Genomic DNA, 16855 nt, shown 5'->3' with positions numbered 1-16855 from the left:
TTGATAATAAAGTTTGTTTTACCCCTGTGAGGTATGTAGTTGTGGCTCTGGGCTGTTCTGTGCATAACCTGTCCGTTATTCTGAAAATAAACGGGCTTGATTCTTTTGCTGCATTGCAACAACTTGTCAGCTAGATGAGGGTCTTCACAGAAATATCTAAGCGATCGTGCTCCGTGGCTGGGGTGGAGAAAACGCTTTGCAGGATGCCCCGCGTGAAAAGCAAGTGGACTGGGCTCCTCTCCTCTTCAAGAATGAGCGAAGCCAGATAAATGTTTGATTGCACTCGGAGTCATTTATTAGTCTCAGAGCAGCAATAAACATTACAGGGGTAAACCTGATTTGGTACATTTTAAAATACCCTTGAACAGATGGGGAACAGTAAAAGCACAGCATCATTAGTTCTAGGTATTTGCAGAGTATGCGTGTCCCATTAGGGACTCCTGTCATGGCCAGGATAATAGCTTCTGTCTTCTCTGATGTTTTATGGGCCTGAAATTGTACTTAAAACTATAAAGAAAGAAAGCACTAGAACTCTTGGCAGGGTGCAGAATAGCTGGAGATTGGGAATGTCTGCATCCTATTAATGGTGTCACTGACCCTTTTCCAGAGGGTCTGTCGGCTCGGCAAGCCGACTGTCATTTCTCCCTATCCTAGAACCTTGCTAATTCGCGCAGACGTGTCCTAGCCTTCGTACCGAGGTCTTGGAAGTTTAATAGCAGCGGAAAATTTCATTTCTTTGATTTACAATGAATGGAGGCACTCCCACTAGCTCTCCGTACCCTGGTGCTGATTTAAAATGATGCTACGCAACAGAACTGCTCGGGACCTCTCGTAAGCCACATCAAACCTCGTCAGACGTTTCCACTTCCATGTCTGTGATAAGGTCTTTAGTTGCTGAAACTCTGCAAACTTTAGGGACATTTATCATGCTAGGATTATTGAAGCCAGACTACTGTCAGAATAAATAAAACATGTTCCCAGTGCAACTCTAATTATGATTTTTAGCCAGTTGTGTAATGTGCAGAACTTTATTTACAATAAATCTTCCAGTTGCTTGCATAAATGAATGAGATTTCATCACTTGTGACTTAAGGACCAGGAAAAGCTAATGTGGCTAAATAAATTTACAGTCTAGCCTGGGTGTACTGGCACGTCAGGCGAGTGAGGGAGCGGAGCCGGGTAGCAGTGCCTTCCTAAGAGGGCTCAGCTATCTTGAATTTCACCTGGGAGCGTGTATCTCTCTCTCTCATATAGACATCCCTCCCTTCAAGTTATTTTTTACAGAGACAGCTTCGATTCTACTCTGCATTTTAATGGTGAGTAGGCACGGTATCATCCCACAGACTCCAGAACTTTTGTTTCTCATTCCAAACTAATAACTGAGTTTCAGGAACACAAGTTTGGCACTTTTCAGTTGAATATTTCAACTTTAGGGAGTTTCACAGCGAAGTTTTAAAATTTATTTGTGGGGCGGGTATGATTTCAACGGCTCCAACATTGAACGTTCCATCGAATGAACACGAAATGTGCTTTTTGCTTGGAAACAGCTGCTGGTTTAGCTGTGCGACCTGAAATGAGCCTCAGATTGTAAGACAAAGGGTAAAGACTCAGTGGAGAGCGATGGCGGGGGCCTGCAGGAGGGCAGCACGGAGCAGTGTGTGCAGTTTGCAATGGAAAGTAGAAAAGCTGTTAGAGCAAAAGTTTTCAGAAGGTTTTATAAGCTGTAGAGAGCAAATCAAAGGTTCTTGGCTCTGTCCCTGAGGCTTTGCAGTTGCTATTTCACACCCAGGCCCCCGTCACGTAATTAGCTAGAACTAGTATATATGGCTTCTTAAAAAATGAAAATCTTTTTTGCTTGTTTGTGCAGGCTACCAGCCAGTCTGCTTCTGGCTACCCTGCTTTGTATCTGGAGCAATTCCTTTGAAGTCACTGCAGTTGCACTACATTAACACTGGAGTATCTAGAGCAGAATTTATCCTTTTAGCTGAGTTTAATATTTTTGATGTATATCTTCTGGTCACAATGTGTTGAAAATGTATTAAAAAGTATTTTACATATGGTTATCTGATGTTTGTAATCAGGCTGCTAATCTGTCTCTCCCTGCAAAGTTTGCAATTATTTGCTTTAAGTGCATCCTTTTTTTTTCCCCCCCTCACTGTGGCCTGGGGTCTTGTGGAAACGTGATCCTCCTTACGAATGCAGATTTACTCTTTGGCACTATCAATACTCGCGTTCAGTATTAGTGCCTTAAGGACAGTGGTTTACAACTGGATTTAGAAGGAATGTATGAATTTCACTGAGGTTAGAAAGAGAGAAATTTGCCCTGCAGTGCAGTTAGCATGTGTGGACCTTAATTTTGCATGTTTGGAGGTTCTCACGTGATGAAAGCTTCCTTATGCCGAAAGCGTGTACTTGCTATTTCTTAGGAAGAAAATGAGAGCGTATACCGTGGTCAGGGGGTCCGGCTTAGTCCTTGGATGAGTAGCGATGCTTTCCACGTGCAAGCCCGTGTGTGCCTGCCCACAGGCGTGCAGGCTAGGGCAGCGCTCCCGTGCTACTTGCAACAGCCTTCCTCTGCCTTCTGCGGGGCTGCACCGTGCTCGAGGCTTTTCCTCGTGGTATCGGGGTCTTTCCAAAAGCCTGCTGCGTTCGTTGGGCTGCAGCCCTTGCGGTTACGCTGGCGGTGAGAGGAGGGAGGAAGAGGGACTCTGTCCTTCCCCGTTTTGTTGGTAGTATTAACCTAGGGACGCGTCCACCCGTTGCACCATGAATGCCCATCAAAGCAAACCCTGATCCCAGGCCAGATGTTCAGCAGGTTTTCGGCTGAAGGCTTATAGCTTGCAGTGGAGAACCTCCCATTTCCACAGTGAAAAACAAGCTGTTACATTCCTTCTGAGGCTTTTTCGGGACAGCAATTAGAGTTCGAGTGAACAACTCGCTGCTGCTATCCGAGAGGCCCGAAAGGAACGTCTTAGAAATGCACTTTTCTCGAGGCGCGGATCCTTCATCTGCAAAGCCCAGAGGCTTGCAAGTCGCAAAGGCACCCCGTTCTGTGAGGCACTTAGGATGGTATTTCAGTCCAGTGTAGCGTTTGCCGTTAAACGTACGCGTAGGTATTTTGCTGAAATAGGGTATAACCGCGTGTTTGAAGTTGCCAGGTACTGATGTGCTCTGCTGGATTGCAGCCTTAAAATGGCTACAGCCAGCGACCAGATCTCCACTAGACTCTGCAAGAGAAATCTGCCAGCGTCCCTGAAAAATAAATTAATTTCTCCCCTGTTGAATTGTCCCATTTGGTAGGTTTATCAATGCAGCTCGTGTTGCTTCGGCAGCAGGAAGAGGGAGGGAGAAAGGACGTGTTTTTTCTTTGTGGCTACAAAACAGTTTGCAAGCACGGCTGCATCGTAGAAGAAATGCTTTTCTGTTGGGGCGCGCCGCTGTTCCTGTCCCAGTAAAGCAGCCCTCGTAGATACGGCACCTGTGCTGCATTTGCACCCCTTGTTCAGTTGGTGTGCAAATGGCATCGGTGTGCGTCGGGCAAAGCGAACAGCTCAGTCCCAGAAGCCGCAAACACGGGACTGCTGGGGTGGTTGCCGAGTCTCCCGCTGAGAAATCTGCTTTCTGTAATGCTCCTGCTTTACTGAGAGTGAAAGGATTGAAACTCAGGAGGTGCCCAAATTTGGCTGGCATGGTTGGCTAACTGTTCATCAGGTTTGCATGCAAAAATTACCTGTGCCTGCAAAAAACCACACTGAATTCTCCTTCACCCTTAGATTTATTTTTTTTAATACCTTCAGCATGAAAATCGAGCCTTTAACTTGTAGGTAAACATCTGTCCGAGGGCATGGAAGTAGCAGAGGTTGGTTTTGCACTGGGATGTGAACCAGAGGAGCAGGCAGGTAGCTGACTCCGTGGAGCCTGCTAGCCACCGCCGAAGCTAACGGTTCGTAGGATTGTATTTCTGCTGCTTTGTATTTCTGCTCGAGTATAGGAGTAGAGAGCAGGGCAAGGCCTGAGCCTCGTGCGGTTTCACACCAGGGATTGTCGCCTACCCTGTCGCTGTTTTATTATACGCGAGCGCTCAGGAAGCGTCTGCAAAAAACTTTGGATTTTAAATCTGTTACTTGTGACCTTTTTAGCATACGTCTCTGAAGCTGAACCATGAAATTTAAAAAGAAAATATTTTCTGCTACTTCACATACGGAATATCACCAAATTCTCTGAACTCCGATTTGACAGAAGGCTAGGGAAGGAAACGTCTTGTGCTCTGACGTGCTTCTCTGTCTGATCTACAATTTGATTTGCAATGGTGTAATCTCTTGGTGGTAAAAAAGTATTTCCCGGTTTCCTGTTTGTTTCAGTAAAGTGCACGATTCTTACTGGTGCCTCACTCCTTAGTGCTGACTGCGAATACACCCGCACAGAATACTTTGCCTACCATCCCACTGTTATCTTGGGAAGGACGTAAAGTGGCTGCCGCTTTACCGGCTCACCACATCACCTTAGCATCACGGGAATACTTCTTGCTTCAGTGTGGCATGAAGCCAAGCCTCGATTCTGGGAAAAATAACCGTAACAGAATCCTCTGTGTGGTTGCCAAAGTATTTCAGAGCACCAGAAGATAGGACTTGTAGAAATGAGAATAGTATCTTTTAGCAGTCAGTGTTTGCTTGCTTTCTGTAATTTTAGAATTTACAGGGAGCGGTAAAGAAACTGAACGGGAATGATGACAAGGGAATATCGGCCTCGAGAGCAGAACCAGGCCTTCTGCGGGACTGCGAGTTGGCTTGGCCTGCTCCTCAGATGTGATGAGTGGCGTGGAGAGGGTAATTCAGGTGCTTTTATCTGCCCTCTGCAAGCAAGGATATCTTAAATTAAAGAAATGGTCACAAATTCCAAGTGAAACGAGAGAATCTTTTCCTACTGAAAGCACGGTTTGGAGCTCAGTTCAAAATAGCATTGGAACTAGGGACTCTGTGGACTTGACAGGATATTCTTCCCTGAGGATAATGGGAATGTCAACAGGAACATGAAGTAGGAAGTGTGAGGGATCAAAATCTTTGTGTCTGTAGGCAAAAAAATGTCAGCTTATTTGTCGATCCAGGCACAATCTCATGCCGTCTGCTGTTGTGTAAGTTGTTCAACCTCACACCTTCCTCTGAAGCCTCTAAGGGAGAACACGGAGGTAGCTGGATCTCGTCCGCCAGAGCAATTCCAAAGGACCTGGAGGATAACAAACAAGTGATAAGTAAACACAACCTCTTCCCTGCAACCGGCTTGCTCTCGGCTGCATCTGCTCGAAGAAGCTGCAGGTTGCTCAGTAAAGAGTTGTTTGCAACAAAAGCAGATGTGAAAGCAACAGCCCGGCCCTCCAACGACTCTTTGTTTGCTCCAGAGCGAAGCTCTGATTCCCAGTTACAAGAAACTTTTTCATAACACGTCTGGAAGGCTGGGGGAGATAGAGCTGCTGTCTCGGGGGATCCCATCGCAGCTTTTAGTGAGATCAAGTTGTTCTCACATGGCCCCATATGTGCTCAAGGTGAAGATGGCAGGAGACATAAATAATACTTAGGGTATGAGCTCATCGTTTTGTCAAATGCATGGCATATCTCCTTCAGTGGAGGAAGAAGGAAACCTGGCACCCAGCTACGATGTCTCCTTGCCAATGCCTTAATGCAGTCAAGATTTACATTGTCTGCTAGGTCATGCACTTAGCAGCCATTCAGATCCACCCACACCCCAAAACGTGGAGCTGCGAGTGGGTGAGAAATTCCAGAAGCAACTCGGCAAACACAAATGTTGTATTGAAGTTTGTTATGCAAACTGGTTTAAAATGGGAGCGTTTAAGAACAGAAGCAGGGTCCAGGCTGCACGCTAGAATTCAATCTGATAAAGCTGCACAGGCGAAACAATAAGAAAGCGGAGTCTTCGTAAGGGAGGAAGTTGTAACCCCCCACCTCCCTGGCCATCTGCATTCCTTCCCTGCGAACCACCAGCAGGAGTGGCCGTCGGAGGGGAGATTTCACTTGCTTCCATCTCGGGAGATCCAAGAGGGGAAAATTTATCAAGTTTCATCTTAGGCACTTCATCTTTTGGTGCTATGGAAGAGGCAGAGTGGCAGCTGGGTCTCTGGATGTTTGATATTACCACCTATGGTATTCCATCCAGGATAACTCAACAAATTATTTATCATCCTCTCGCTTCTCGAACAAAAACAATGTGGATAATAGGTATCTTAGTGTTAAATCTTTATGATTTATATGCTTTTAGCATGACAGGCCAATTTTGCAGGTCATATGCTGTTCATGTACACAGCTACAGGGTATTTAACTGAACATGCGTGCCGGTTGTTTATTCCTGGTGAAAAATGCAGGAAGTGGTTAGACTAACATCTGTCAGGAATGACAGAGGAATGGCTGATCCTGCCAGGGCCTGGATGATCTTTTAAGTCCCAGCCCTGTTTTCTGCGATGGTATCTCATACCCCGTTATAAACTTTAAGTGCGAGTTGGCAACTAGAATTCAGGGTAGGACGTGACTTTGTGGCTAATGCTAATCCTGACAGTTGCTGACTTTCATCCATCCATCTCTAACAGCCTTGCAGCGGTGGATAATTATAATCTCTTATTTTTACGTGGGCAGGAAATGCTTATAAATGACTGGTAAACGGACTGAACCAAGGCCACAAAGGTGATCAGTAGTGGAAGTGAGCGCGGAGTCTGATTTCTTTGATCTGAGAGTTCAGCCGTGACCGGATTCGGTTACTGGAGTAAGCGCTGTTCAGGGCCAGAGCGATGCACCAAAACAGGGGAGCGTCCACTTTATCTCTGTCGCTTGGTAAAAAAGAAAGCGTAAAGGGCAAGGTGTGGGTGTTGGGAAGCGGTACTGCCGGGATTTATTACCGCCTAATGCGTGTGTCCTGCATATCACAGCGCTTTGCACCCATCTGATGTTACACAGCTGGAATCAATGGCTTAGCAGCCTAAGCTTGTGTTTCAAAACGGCTGTGCTCCCTAGAACCACCCGCTCGCGTCCCAGCAGGGTCATCTCTGCCTGTCAGCCCGTCCCCGGGACAGACGCGCCGCGTCCCACACGCATCGCCGGCTGCGTCGGCCAAGGTCCTGACTCCTCGGGGAGGGGGAGCAAGTTCCTGGTGGTGTTGACGTCGAGTTGGGGTTCACCGGGAAGAAGTCTGCGTATGCAGGCGGCCACGGGAGAGGGAGAAGGGTGGAGCTGGAGGAGTTTGGCAGCGAAGACGTGCCTGCGTGGGAAGACCGCACCGTTTTGTTCTGTGTAGTTCACAACAGAGCTGCGGCAGCATCTTCTGCTTCGCTGTACAGCACACCTAAACGGGCCAGGAAACCGGGAGACTTTCCCAATTCCTAAACCTTTGCCAGAAATAATGCCTTTGCTTGGTATTTTGGTACTAGATTTCCACTGTACAGGTATCGCCTGTCTTCTAGCATCACGTATCTTATCTCGCAGGAAGAGACAGCAATCGCAGGGTAGGAACCGTTGCGTATCTTAAAGGACTTGCTAATGAATTGGTAGCTCGTTTTCCTCTCCCTGCTGCGCAGGCTGCTGCAGGTGGACGAGGAGGAGCTGGGTCCCTTTTCCTTCTCCCTCAGCAGGGCCCAGCCCGGCCTGTGCGAGGTGCTGGGACCGCGGCTGGGTGCGGGGAATCCTCCCGACCCCGTTTTCTGAAGGGGGGGGGGGAAACCCCTCTGAAACGGGCCAACGGAGCTCGCAGCAACTTTAAAAAAAAAAAATGTAAATTTGAGGGTTTGAATTCGCTGGTTAAAAAGCACCCACTTTTCAGAGATGTGGGCTTTACCTCCCACTTGAGGGTAAGGTCTTTGCTGTGGGGGTGCCCCGTGCGGGCACCCCGCTCCCTTTGTGCCGCTCGGGCCCGACCCGCGGCCAGGCCCCGCTGGCTGCGCCGCCGCCGCCCGCGCCGAGTTTCGGCGGGAAGCGCCCTCAGCCGCGGGGGCCGCCCGCAGGCGCCTGGCGGGGGCAGCACCCGCGGAGGCGGGGACGCCCGCCGGCTCCGGGTGAGGGACGCGGCGGTCCCGCCCCCCCCACCCCCGGGGATAGGGCAGCGGCGGGGGGGGACACCGGCACCAACACCGCCACCGCCGCCGCCGCCTCAGGGCGCCCGGGCGGCAGCGCGCATGCGCGCCCGGCGCCCCCCCTCCTCCCGCCGCCGGGGGAAGCCCCTCCACCGCGCAGGCGCGCAACCGGTCACCGCCTCCCGCGCCCGCCGGCGGCGGCCCCGCGCATGCGCCCCTCCGCCCCCTCACCGCCCCCTCCCGCCCCGCGCCGCCGCCGCGCAGGCGCCCTGCGGCCCCCCGCCCGGCCCGCCCGGCGCATGCGCTTCGCCCCCTCCGGCGCGGGGAGGGGGATGCGGACGGGGGAAGATGGCGGCCTCGAACAACCCGCGGAAATTCAGCGAGAAGATCGCGCTGCACAACCAGAAGCAGGCGGAGGAGACGGCGGCCTTCGAGGAGGTCATGAAGGACCTCAGCCTGACCCGCGCCCACCGGGTGAGACGACGACGACCCCCGCGCGCCCGCCCGCCCGCGCGCCCCGCTGCTGCCCGGCGCGCGCGCGCGCCCCCGGTGGAGGCGGGCGGGGGGGGGGGAGGGGCGGCGCCCCCCGCCGCTGCCCCGGGCCCGGGGCAGCGGCGGCGCGCGGCGGGCGGGGCGGCGGGCAGCGCCCCCTGGCGGGGGCGGGCGGCGCCCTCGGTGCGGGGCGGGGGGCCGCGCGCCGCCCCCACCGCCGTTCTCCCCCCCCCCCCTTCCCGCCTTTCCCCGGCACCGGGCCCGGCCCGGCCCGGCCCGCCCGGGGCCCGCGGCATCCTCCGCAGAGCGGCACCTGCCGCCAGGCGGGGCGGGCCGGGGCGGCGGGGGCAGGTGCGCTGCGCGGGGCCCCGGGGCAGGGCCTGGCCGGGGGGGAGTCCCCGGGCCTCCCGTCGGAGAGGGGGCCTCTGCCCCGGGGTAGGATCGGGGCAGCCCCCTCACGTCTCCGCGGGAGCGGGCCCGGCGGGGTGGGGGCTCCTCTGTGCCGGGGCTGGGTCCGGGGGCCCCCCTCTCCCCGGGGACGGGTCTGAGGGGGGGTCCCGGGTCCTTCACCCTGGACAGGCCCCGGTCTGAGGGGGGGGGGGGTCCCGGTTCCTTCACTCGGGTCTGAGGGGAGGGGTCCTGGTTCCTTCACCCCGGTCTGAGGGGGGGGTCCCCGGTTCCTCACCCCGGGACAGGCCCTAGTCTGAGGGGGGGTCCCGGGTCCTTCACCCGGGTCTGAGGGGGGGTCCCCAGTTCCTCACCCCGGGACAGGCCCAGGCTGGGGCGGGGGGTCCTGGCCTTGCTCCCGTTGCCCGAGGAGCGCTTCCCTCGGGGCCCTGCGGAGCATCCCCTGCTCCTGCAGGTGCGGCTGGGCAGGCTCCTGCCCCCCGTCGCCGGCCGGTGAAGCCCCGGCTCCCTGCTGCGGGCACCGAGCGCCCACGGGCGTGTGGAGACGTGGCGGGAGCTGCTGGACTCGGTGTCACTGAGGTTGTTCCCGTTACACTCCAGTCGTCGTAGGTGCAAATCGCTGCACTTCCAAATGCTCCTTGGCTTCTGATGTCTCTGCAAAGCCCATCAGCAGAAATTGCTGGCATAACGAAGGCGCTTCCCAAACACCAGACGCCTTTGCTGGTTTAGATATAGGGATGTCAGAGCTTTTCTGTATGGTTCTTGTCTCACCTGCCCGTGTCAACATTTTTGTTTTACCTGTTTAAAGAAAATTTATTATCTTGTTTGCGGCTGAACCTTTGTGGGAATGGGAACAAGAGAACATACAGTTGGATTTGCAGGAAAATGTTTCCTTTTATTCCTCTGTGTCAGGACAGGGTAAATATTTGTTTTGCATCGGTGCTGCTGCCGCCGGTCAGATGTGAAAGAAAGGCACGCTGCTTCTGTCGGCTCCCGCTTGGGAAGGTGTGAGGCCAGAGCTTTGTTCGTGCTGAACTAGTTGTTGATGTCTCCTAGAGGATGCTGTTGGAGTCCCTGCTAGAGTTAGCGGAGAGCAGGGTGAGGACAATTGAGAGATGTTTGCGGTCGCTGGAGTCGTCTTGTTTCTCGCGCCTCTGTCACGCCTGCGTAGCTCGGTACCCGGGATTTTGCCTGGTGGTGGTCAGTCCTTGGCCGCCGCTCGGGAGCTGGGTGTTCTTGAGAGAGAGAGTTCCTGAGGTCTGCAATTACAGGTTGTCCTTCAGTCCACTCTGAGGCTTAGCCTTCACCTTCCGCAAGATAAGTCAGAATCCTAATTTCAGTTTCTCCCAAATCTGAGTGTTCCTAACCCAGGTTTTGCAGATGGAAACCCATCTTGTTTTCAAGAACCTGGTATTGAGAAAAGGACCCAAGATGAATAAGTTGTCTGAGGATTCTGGGTACTGAAGTGATGGAAACACTGACCAAATAGCTGAGTAAAATGTCTCCTTTGTAGACTTTTTCTTCTAAATTCCATGATTTCATCTGTGTTTGAAATGCAGTATGAAAGCAAAAAGGGGTTAAAGCACAACTTTGCTGTTTGCTCTCATTTTCATTTGGCAACCAACACTTTGCTGTCAGTTTGAAAATGCGTTACTCAGTTTGTGGAAGCAGCCCAAAATTTCTGTTGCCTTTTCATTATTAGTAATTGTCTTTTTGCAATGTTTACCATCTTGTCTGTTTTATTGTTAGTTACTGGTCCTAGCAGAGGCAGAGAACTACTGTTCCACCATTTCTTGTGCATACACATGCTGTCTGTGAGCTTGCTTTCTGACTTGGTAATCTTCCACCTATTTATGCTGTTCAGTCCATCTGAGATTTTTAAGTTATGATACATCTTTCTCGCCCTGGACAAAACACAGCGTGATATTAACTCCTTCTTTCTCTATTGGGCTCAGCATTCAGCTGGAAAAAAAGAATTCCTTTGAAAAATAAATCGCTTTGGTTCCAACAGTGTTCCCCTATTCTCAGGAGCAACAAAGTCCTGTCTTTCAGCTGGCAAATTCAAGAGCGCGTTTTAGCTTTTCTGGGAGACGCAGACCTTGCGAAGAGTCGTGGAGGTGGGTGGCGATAGAAGCGCTGGAGCTGCTTAATTGTCTTGTGAGTGGGACCTTCGTGTTTCTAATCCAGAGATTTCTGCGAGTCCCATAGTAACAAAGTGGGTGAGAAGAGGGGGAGGTTTTTGGTTTTTTTTTCTGTGTGACATTGACTCCTGTATTTTGCTTGTGGTTCTGCTCCTTTCCTTTTTTTTTATATGTGAAGCATGAAATTTTAGAACCGTGCTGATTTCTGTTTTTTAAGGATGGGTTGTTTACCAGGGCCTACTCTCAATTTCTGTTGTAACGCAGCCTGGTGATGCTTGCTGCGTTGCGTGTATTTACTCATACAAGGCTGTCGCTGCCCTTTAAAATTGTAATTAACAAAACATTAACATGCAGGATAACACAGATAGTGCTGAGCTCTTCAACGTATGGCTCTTGAAATGCTACAGAATGTAAGATTTTAAAGAAAATTTGGGTGTAGCTTGTGACCTGCATTTTAAAGGTGGTTCTTTTTCAGTTGGAGACGTTCTCAGGATTGTTTTTTTAATGTATATTGGTAAAGTCCCTTAGTTTTGAGGGATTTCAGCCGGAGATGTGTTTGAGCTCCTTCCTATGGACCTCATAGTCTTACTTTAAAAAAAAGATGCCCCGCCAAGCCCCTGACTCCAAAACACCTGCCAGCCCCTGGTTTCACCCAGCCCCACCTGCCTGGAGAGCTGCGCTGATGTTGATGTTACTGGAGTGAGAACAGGGAGGAAAAACCGGGTTAATGATGAAGTTTGGGAACGTTCTGCAAAACTCCAGCACTGCTCACACGGGCTTTTCCTGCGCACGGAGCCCCCCATGCAGGCAACTTGCAGAAGGTGTCTGGGTGAGCTGCTGCTCACCGCGCTTCTCAAGAAGAGGATCTTTAGTGAGAATCTGTATTCCTCAGTGGCACCAAACTTACTTTCTGTGTTCCCAAGTACCTAATTCGATGCTTTGTCAGTCCGTGTAATGGTGCCGTGACAGGGTTTGCCTGCGTATTTTTAGGTGTCATCAAAAGTTGTGTGTGCCTGCATTGCTTTTTCGAGTTCTTGAAAACCAAATGAAGTAAAAAGTCGGTGTTTATATTTTAAACCTGAATACTGTTTTACTTGAATTTTTTCAAGTGGAATATATTGTAACGGCATAGCTATCCATAGATGGCCATTTGACTGAAGTGAAATTAAATAAATATCAAGTAAAAACCCCATAATTTCTATTTGTGTGTGTGTAAAACACATACGCTGGCACACACTTCCCTGTAACAAAATTTGTACTTGCGTATGAGACAGTCGCTCGTTTACTTCTTCCTCCTGGCTGCAGAACAGAGAAAAATGTCTCGTTGTACATTCACAGATCACCGTTCGATGTAGATAGCATGCAAAACCGTATTGAAAAGCTTAGTTAAATGAGGAATGCTAATCTGTGGCTTTAAAAATGAGAAACACCAATGATGATGATACAGTGTCGCAATGTTTCCTAATGTCTTCAGCATGTTTTTATTAAATAATTAGATAAAAAAGAAGTTCCTGACTATGCAATAGTATTTTTCAATGTCTGAGAGATATTGAAGAAATGCATCAAAATCAGGACGGAGCCCTCCAAGTGCAGAGATTAATGTTTTCAGCTGGAAGTAGTTTTGTTCAAGTTAACAGTATCGTGAGTTTCTCTCAAACCAGAAATGTTAATTTTTCAAGCTCTGGACGGTGGTGTTCTTTGTTGCTTTCCCAGCTGCAGGGTTTGGACCCTGAATTTGCACATTTCCAGGCCAAGAAAGAGGTCGCTTAGGCTGCATCCGTGATCCCCCTCTAACTTCTCTGGTGGAGCAGGACACAGAACCAAGCCAGTTGGTTTCTGTACCGCCAAATACGCTCCCCCCGTCGCGGCATCCGTACCAGCGGCTGTGGGCATCGTCGTTCTTTTGCCAAACACAGGCTGGGCGAGTAACGGCATTGAACGTGCTGAAATAATGGTGCAGTGTCGTTAATTCTTTGAAAGAATTATTGTAAATCAGAGAGTGAAAATGCAGAGGTGAGCTACCCGCAGGGGCACAAAGAATCTGTTCTTGAGCAACTCTAGGCTTTCCTTAAATCTTCTGAGCTGTCCAAGGTAAACATGCGAGTCGGCTTCTGATATGCCATGCTGGGGAACTCGCATACTTCAGTTAGCAGCGTAATGTTTCTTCTGGTAAACCCAGTCAGGGTTTTGTTTTGGGTTTTTTTGTGGTTTTTTTTTTTTTTTTAGGAGACAATGACTTTTTTATTATTATTCCATCATTACCATGCGTTACAGCTGCTTGCTTGAGCTCTGAGACAAAGTCTTTTTCTGTGCACTGGCCAAGTCCGTCTGTTTTAATGATGTACCAAAAGCTATGAAGGATCTGTAGGCACGTGAAACTATAATTGCACGACCGCTATATTGCAATGTATTAATTGTCATTCCGAGGATGAACACGTGGAACTCGGCTCGGTGTGCTGCGTTTCAAAGTTTTCTTTAGCTTCAGCAGTGGAGAGCATTTGCAATAATTTGCATTTATAGAAGCTACTCATTTATTAAGAGAATACGTTCTCAAGGTTATGTACAGTCAGCTCTTCCAGCTCTTTGAGGGTGATTTGGGGTTTCCCTTGAAGTGAATTACCGAGCTGCAAAGCCGTTCTTGCAGAGGTGAGCTTTGCCTGTAGTTAAGATTCTGAAAAGTTTTAGGTCTAGATACTGATTTTCTTGGTCTTGTATTGACAAACTGAAGAATGTAGTTTTGGTGACTTTGAGTTCTAGTTGCAACGATAGGAGTTACAGACATGGCAAAACCATCAGTCAGCAGGAGGAGTTGATGCGGTGTTAATCCGAATTATGTGCTGGCATCAGTAGAAGGGCAGAGGTAAGCGAGTGTTCTCTGCGTAAGTAAAGCATTAGACCACAAAACGGTACACCGGGAATCATTCCTTAAAGTAGTTTTCAAGAATATGTTGTACTGAAAAATTATTTTAGTAGCCACGTGGCCTAGACGCAAACTTTCTTCAGTACCTGTTAGATGAAACAGAAAAGAGCTGTTCTTTACACAGTGCAAAAAAAAAAACGAAAGCAGGGGAGGAAACCCCTAAGCCCTGGAAAGCCCGTAATGTGATTGTGTAAGGACGCGGTGTTGAAAAACATTTTTAATTGTAGTTACGTTTCTCGATCAATCAGATGACTTTTTATTTTATTTTTTTATCAGGTAAACTGCATTTTTATTTTTCTAACCATCTTGGATTACCTGTGCTAATTTGGAAAAGACTTTTTATTTTAATCTGCCGTTCATCAAACCACCACCTCGAGCACTAACCATTTGTTCTCAGTTTTATAACCAATTTATTGATGTCATTGATTTTAGTTATGAAGCATTTACCGTACCTTATCAAGATCAAGACCCCGATTCTTTGCTGAGGCAGCAGCATTGTGTGCATTTAAGCTCGCGTAAGCTTTCACTCCTGCGGCTGCCCAGCGCCACGTTGGCGCGAGCGCTGGCACGGCCGTGTGGTGGGTTGCATCAGGGGCTGACCCTATTAAATCAGACCGATGGGTTTGGGGTTTCTTTAAGGTGAGCTTTAGCCCTGGCAGTTTCCTGCTCGACTAGACGTGTAAGCTGTTCTGTAAGAAATTATCGAGTATTTCTAGACACTTTCATTGTAGTGGTAATAAAATACTAATTTGGCAAAAAATAGACATTTCTCAAAAGTGATCGATGGGGATTTAAACAAAATGTCTTAAAGGCTAAATGTTTGTCTTTGGTTTCTGTTATCTATCTCTAATTGCAAAGGAGCGTTTTCTTGGGCTGCCTTATAGCGGTTTTGTCAATCTCCCCGGCAGCATTGATCAGTCCCTAATGGTATGTTCCACGCTGGCATCAATATTGTTGTACCTAATGTAGGATCTGAAACTCGGGTATACTTCAGGGCACTTTTCAGCAAATGTAGTACTGTATCTTAAAAAAATAAAGAAAATAAGCTTTTCTTTTTTAAAATAACATTTCTGGTAGTGATGGCTGGAATTTTACCCCCGTGTTTTTGTAGATGCGCTGGAGTAGCTGTTGCTTTGTAGTCGAGGGTATATGGTAGCTGACAGGATGCGAGTAAGTGGGTGAAAAGAAGCAAACTCTCAAAATCTGGTAGATTTTTTGTGCACATAAGCTTGCAGCAGTGTTCGGTTTGTGACAGAGACCGGTTTTGACTTCAGTGCTGCTTCTCTTTTTTTCTCTTTTGGTCTAAACTACTTGCATTTCGATAAACAAGTGTGGTCCTAAAGGCTTTGGTGTAAACTTGAGGTGCCAGCCAAACTTGTGAGTCTTTATTAACACATTAGCTAAGATCGACGTATCTGATCGTGCGTAGGAGTTAATATTTAAAATGTTGCTTTGATTTGTTTTAAATGGCTTGAGTAGCATGTTCGGTGCTGTGTAAGTGATATCCAGGAATAAGATTTCTGTCAAGATCTCCACTGGTACTTGGTGAGCCAAACAAGCATTGCAAAAGTGCGTATTTGTCAGCCAGGGATGTTTTTGTATGATCTCATTGGTACTTTATAAATTATAAAGTTGTAACTGACTGTTGATAATAGTCCTGTTTTGCAAATTATTTCTTGGGAACTGAAAATTCTTCCCCTTGTACCAGAACAATCCGTTGCAATAAACCAACAGCAGCACACACCCACAAAAAGTGGGTCTTAAGTAATGAAGGAGAGGAGAACGAAATGGTGCGTTCTGGCTTGAGGCTTCAGTAATAATTCTACAGCACTTTATGATCCTTGCCTAAAAGTCCGTGTTTTACAGGCAGATTTTCTCAATGTGTCTTTTCTTGCCTGCTTGGTCTATCACTTTCCTTGACGACTGGGAAAATATCCTCTGCGATATCCCTGCTGGGCTACTCGCTCGTGTTTTTTAGTACGGTTACTTATCACTACATAGTAGTAAGATGTGCTAATGTAAGACTGCAGTTCTGTTAGATGAATTTTCAATTAATTTTGATACCCAGCTATTACTATTTATGTTAGTAGTATTTTCCCTGGACGGCTGAGGTCTCAAAGGGGAGGGAATTTGAGTTGATTTTCCAAAATATATGTATTTTCAGGCAGATGGTGATAGTTCTCAACTGAGAAAGCGTATCAGTTATTTGTGACCTGCCTTTCTGTACATTTTTAGACCTGTTGTAGAAGCAGCATCTTGGAGCGATGCGAAGCTGTGCAGAAGATTTTTCTAGCTCTGGAGTCCTTAAGTGGTGTTTCGACATCCATGAGCTGGATTACGGGGAAAAAACCAACCTCAGTAGCAAAAGGGAAGACGGCGATTGTTTAATGTACTGACTTTTCACCCTTTTCTTTCCTTGCGAAGTCTTACGTAGCTCGTATTCATGGCATCCGTTCAGCAGCCACCGATGACTGGAGTGGTGTTACTGGGTTTCTCCTTGTTCTGTCTGCACGTGCAATGGACAAGAGTTGTCCTTGTTGCAGTCTTTTATTCGCGATTCCACAAGTCCCTGTTCCCCCTCGCCACCTCTGCGGCATTTCTCCATTAGTGAGGGAAGAGCAAAAATACTATCTTAAATATTGCGCAAGCTTACTCAGATTCAAATGTCTTATTGACCTTCTCATTGTAATTAGATTTTTCTCTTGTGCGGTGAAATGATTACATTGTACGAGCCTTTTGCATTCGAAGAATTTTGACTCTAACGGCAGATATTTTTAATACCTAGAGAATTGTCTGATGCCTCATCTTAAGAGCTACGAACGATTT

General features: G+C 48.5%; 1 protein-coding gene across 8 annotated transcripts in view; it reads left to right on the top strand.

Moving 5' to 3' along the window:
• The first annotated feature begins 8358 nt into the window (after positions 1-8358).
• The window catches only part of CRTC1 (CREB regulated transcription coactivator 1), a 52389-nt gene continuing 43892 nt past the window's right edge, over positions 8359-16855 (top strand). For 7 of the 8 annotated variants that reach the window (XR_015707350.1, XM_087769556.1, XM_087769560.1 and 4 more), the window contains exon 1: positions 8359-8542. Coding sequence is in view for 6 of the 8 variants with exons in the window: in XM_087769556.1 (XP_087625682.1) it covers positions 8417-8542 (126 nt within the window). In the remaining 2 variants the exon portion in view is untranslated. The remainder of the gene's footprint in view (positions 8543-16855) is intronic. The other variant, XM_087769561.1, reaches the window with a different exon arrangement.

This window comes from Nipponia nippon, unplaced genomic scaffold (assembly GCF_047370975.1).
Source record: "Nipponia nippon isolate SJK-2023a ecotype South Korea unplaced genomic scaffold, ASM4737097v1 scaffold_31, whole genome shotgun sequence".
Classification (NCBI taxonomy): Eukaryota; Metazoa; Chordata; class Aves; order Pelecaniformes; family Threskiornithidae; genus Nipponia; species Nipponia nippon.
Note: the sequence above shows the minus strand (reverse complement) of the source record. Positions and strands in the feature narration are given on the sequence as shown.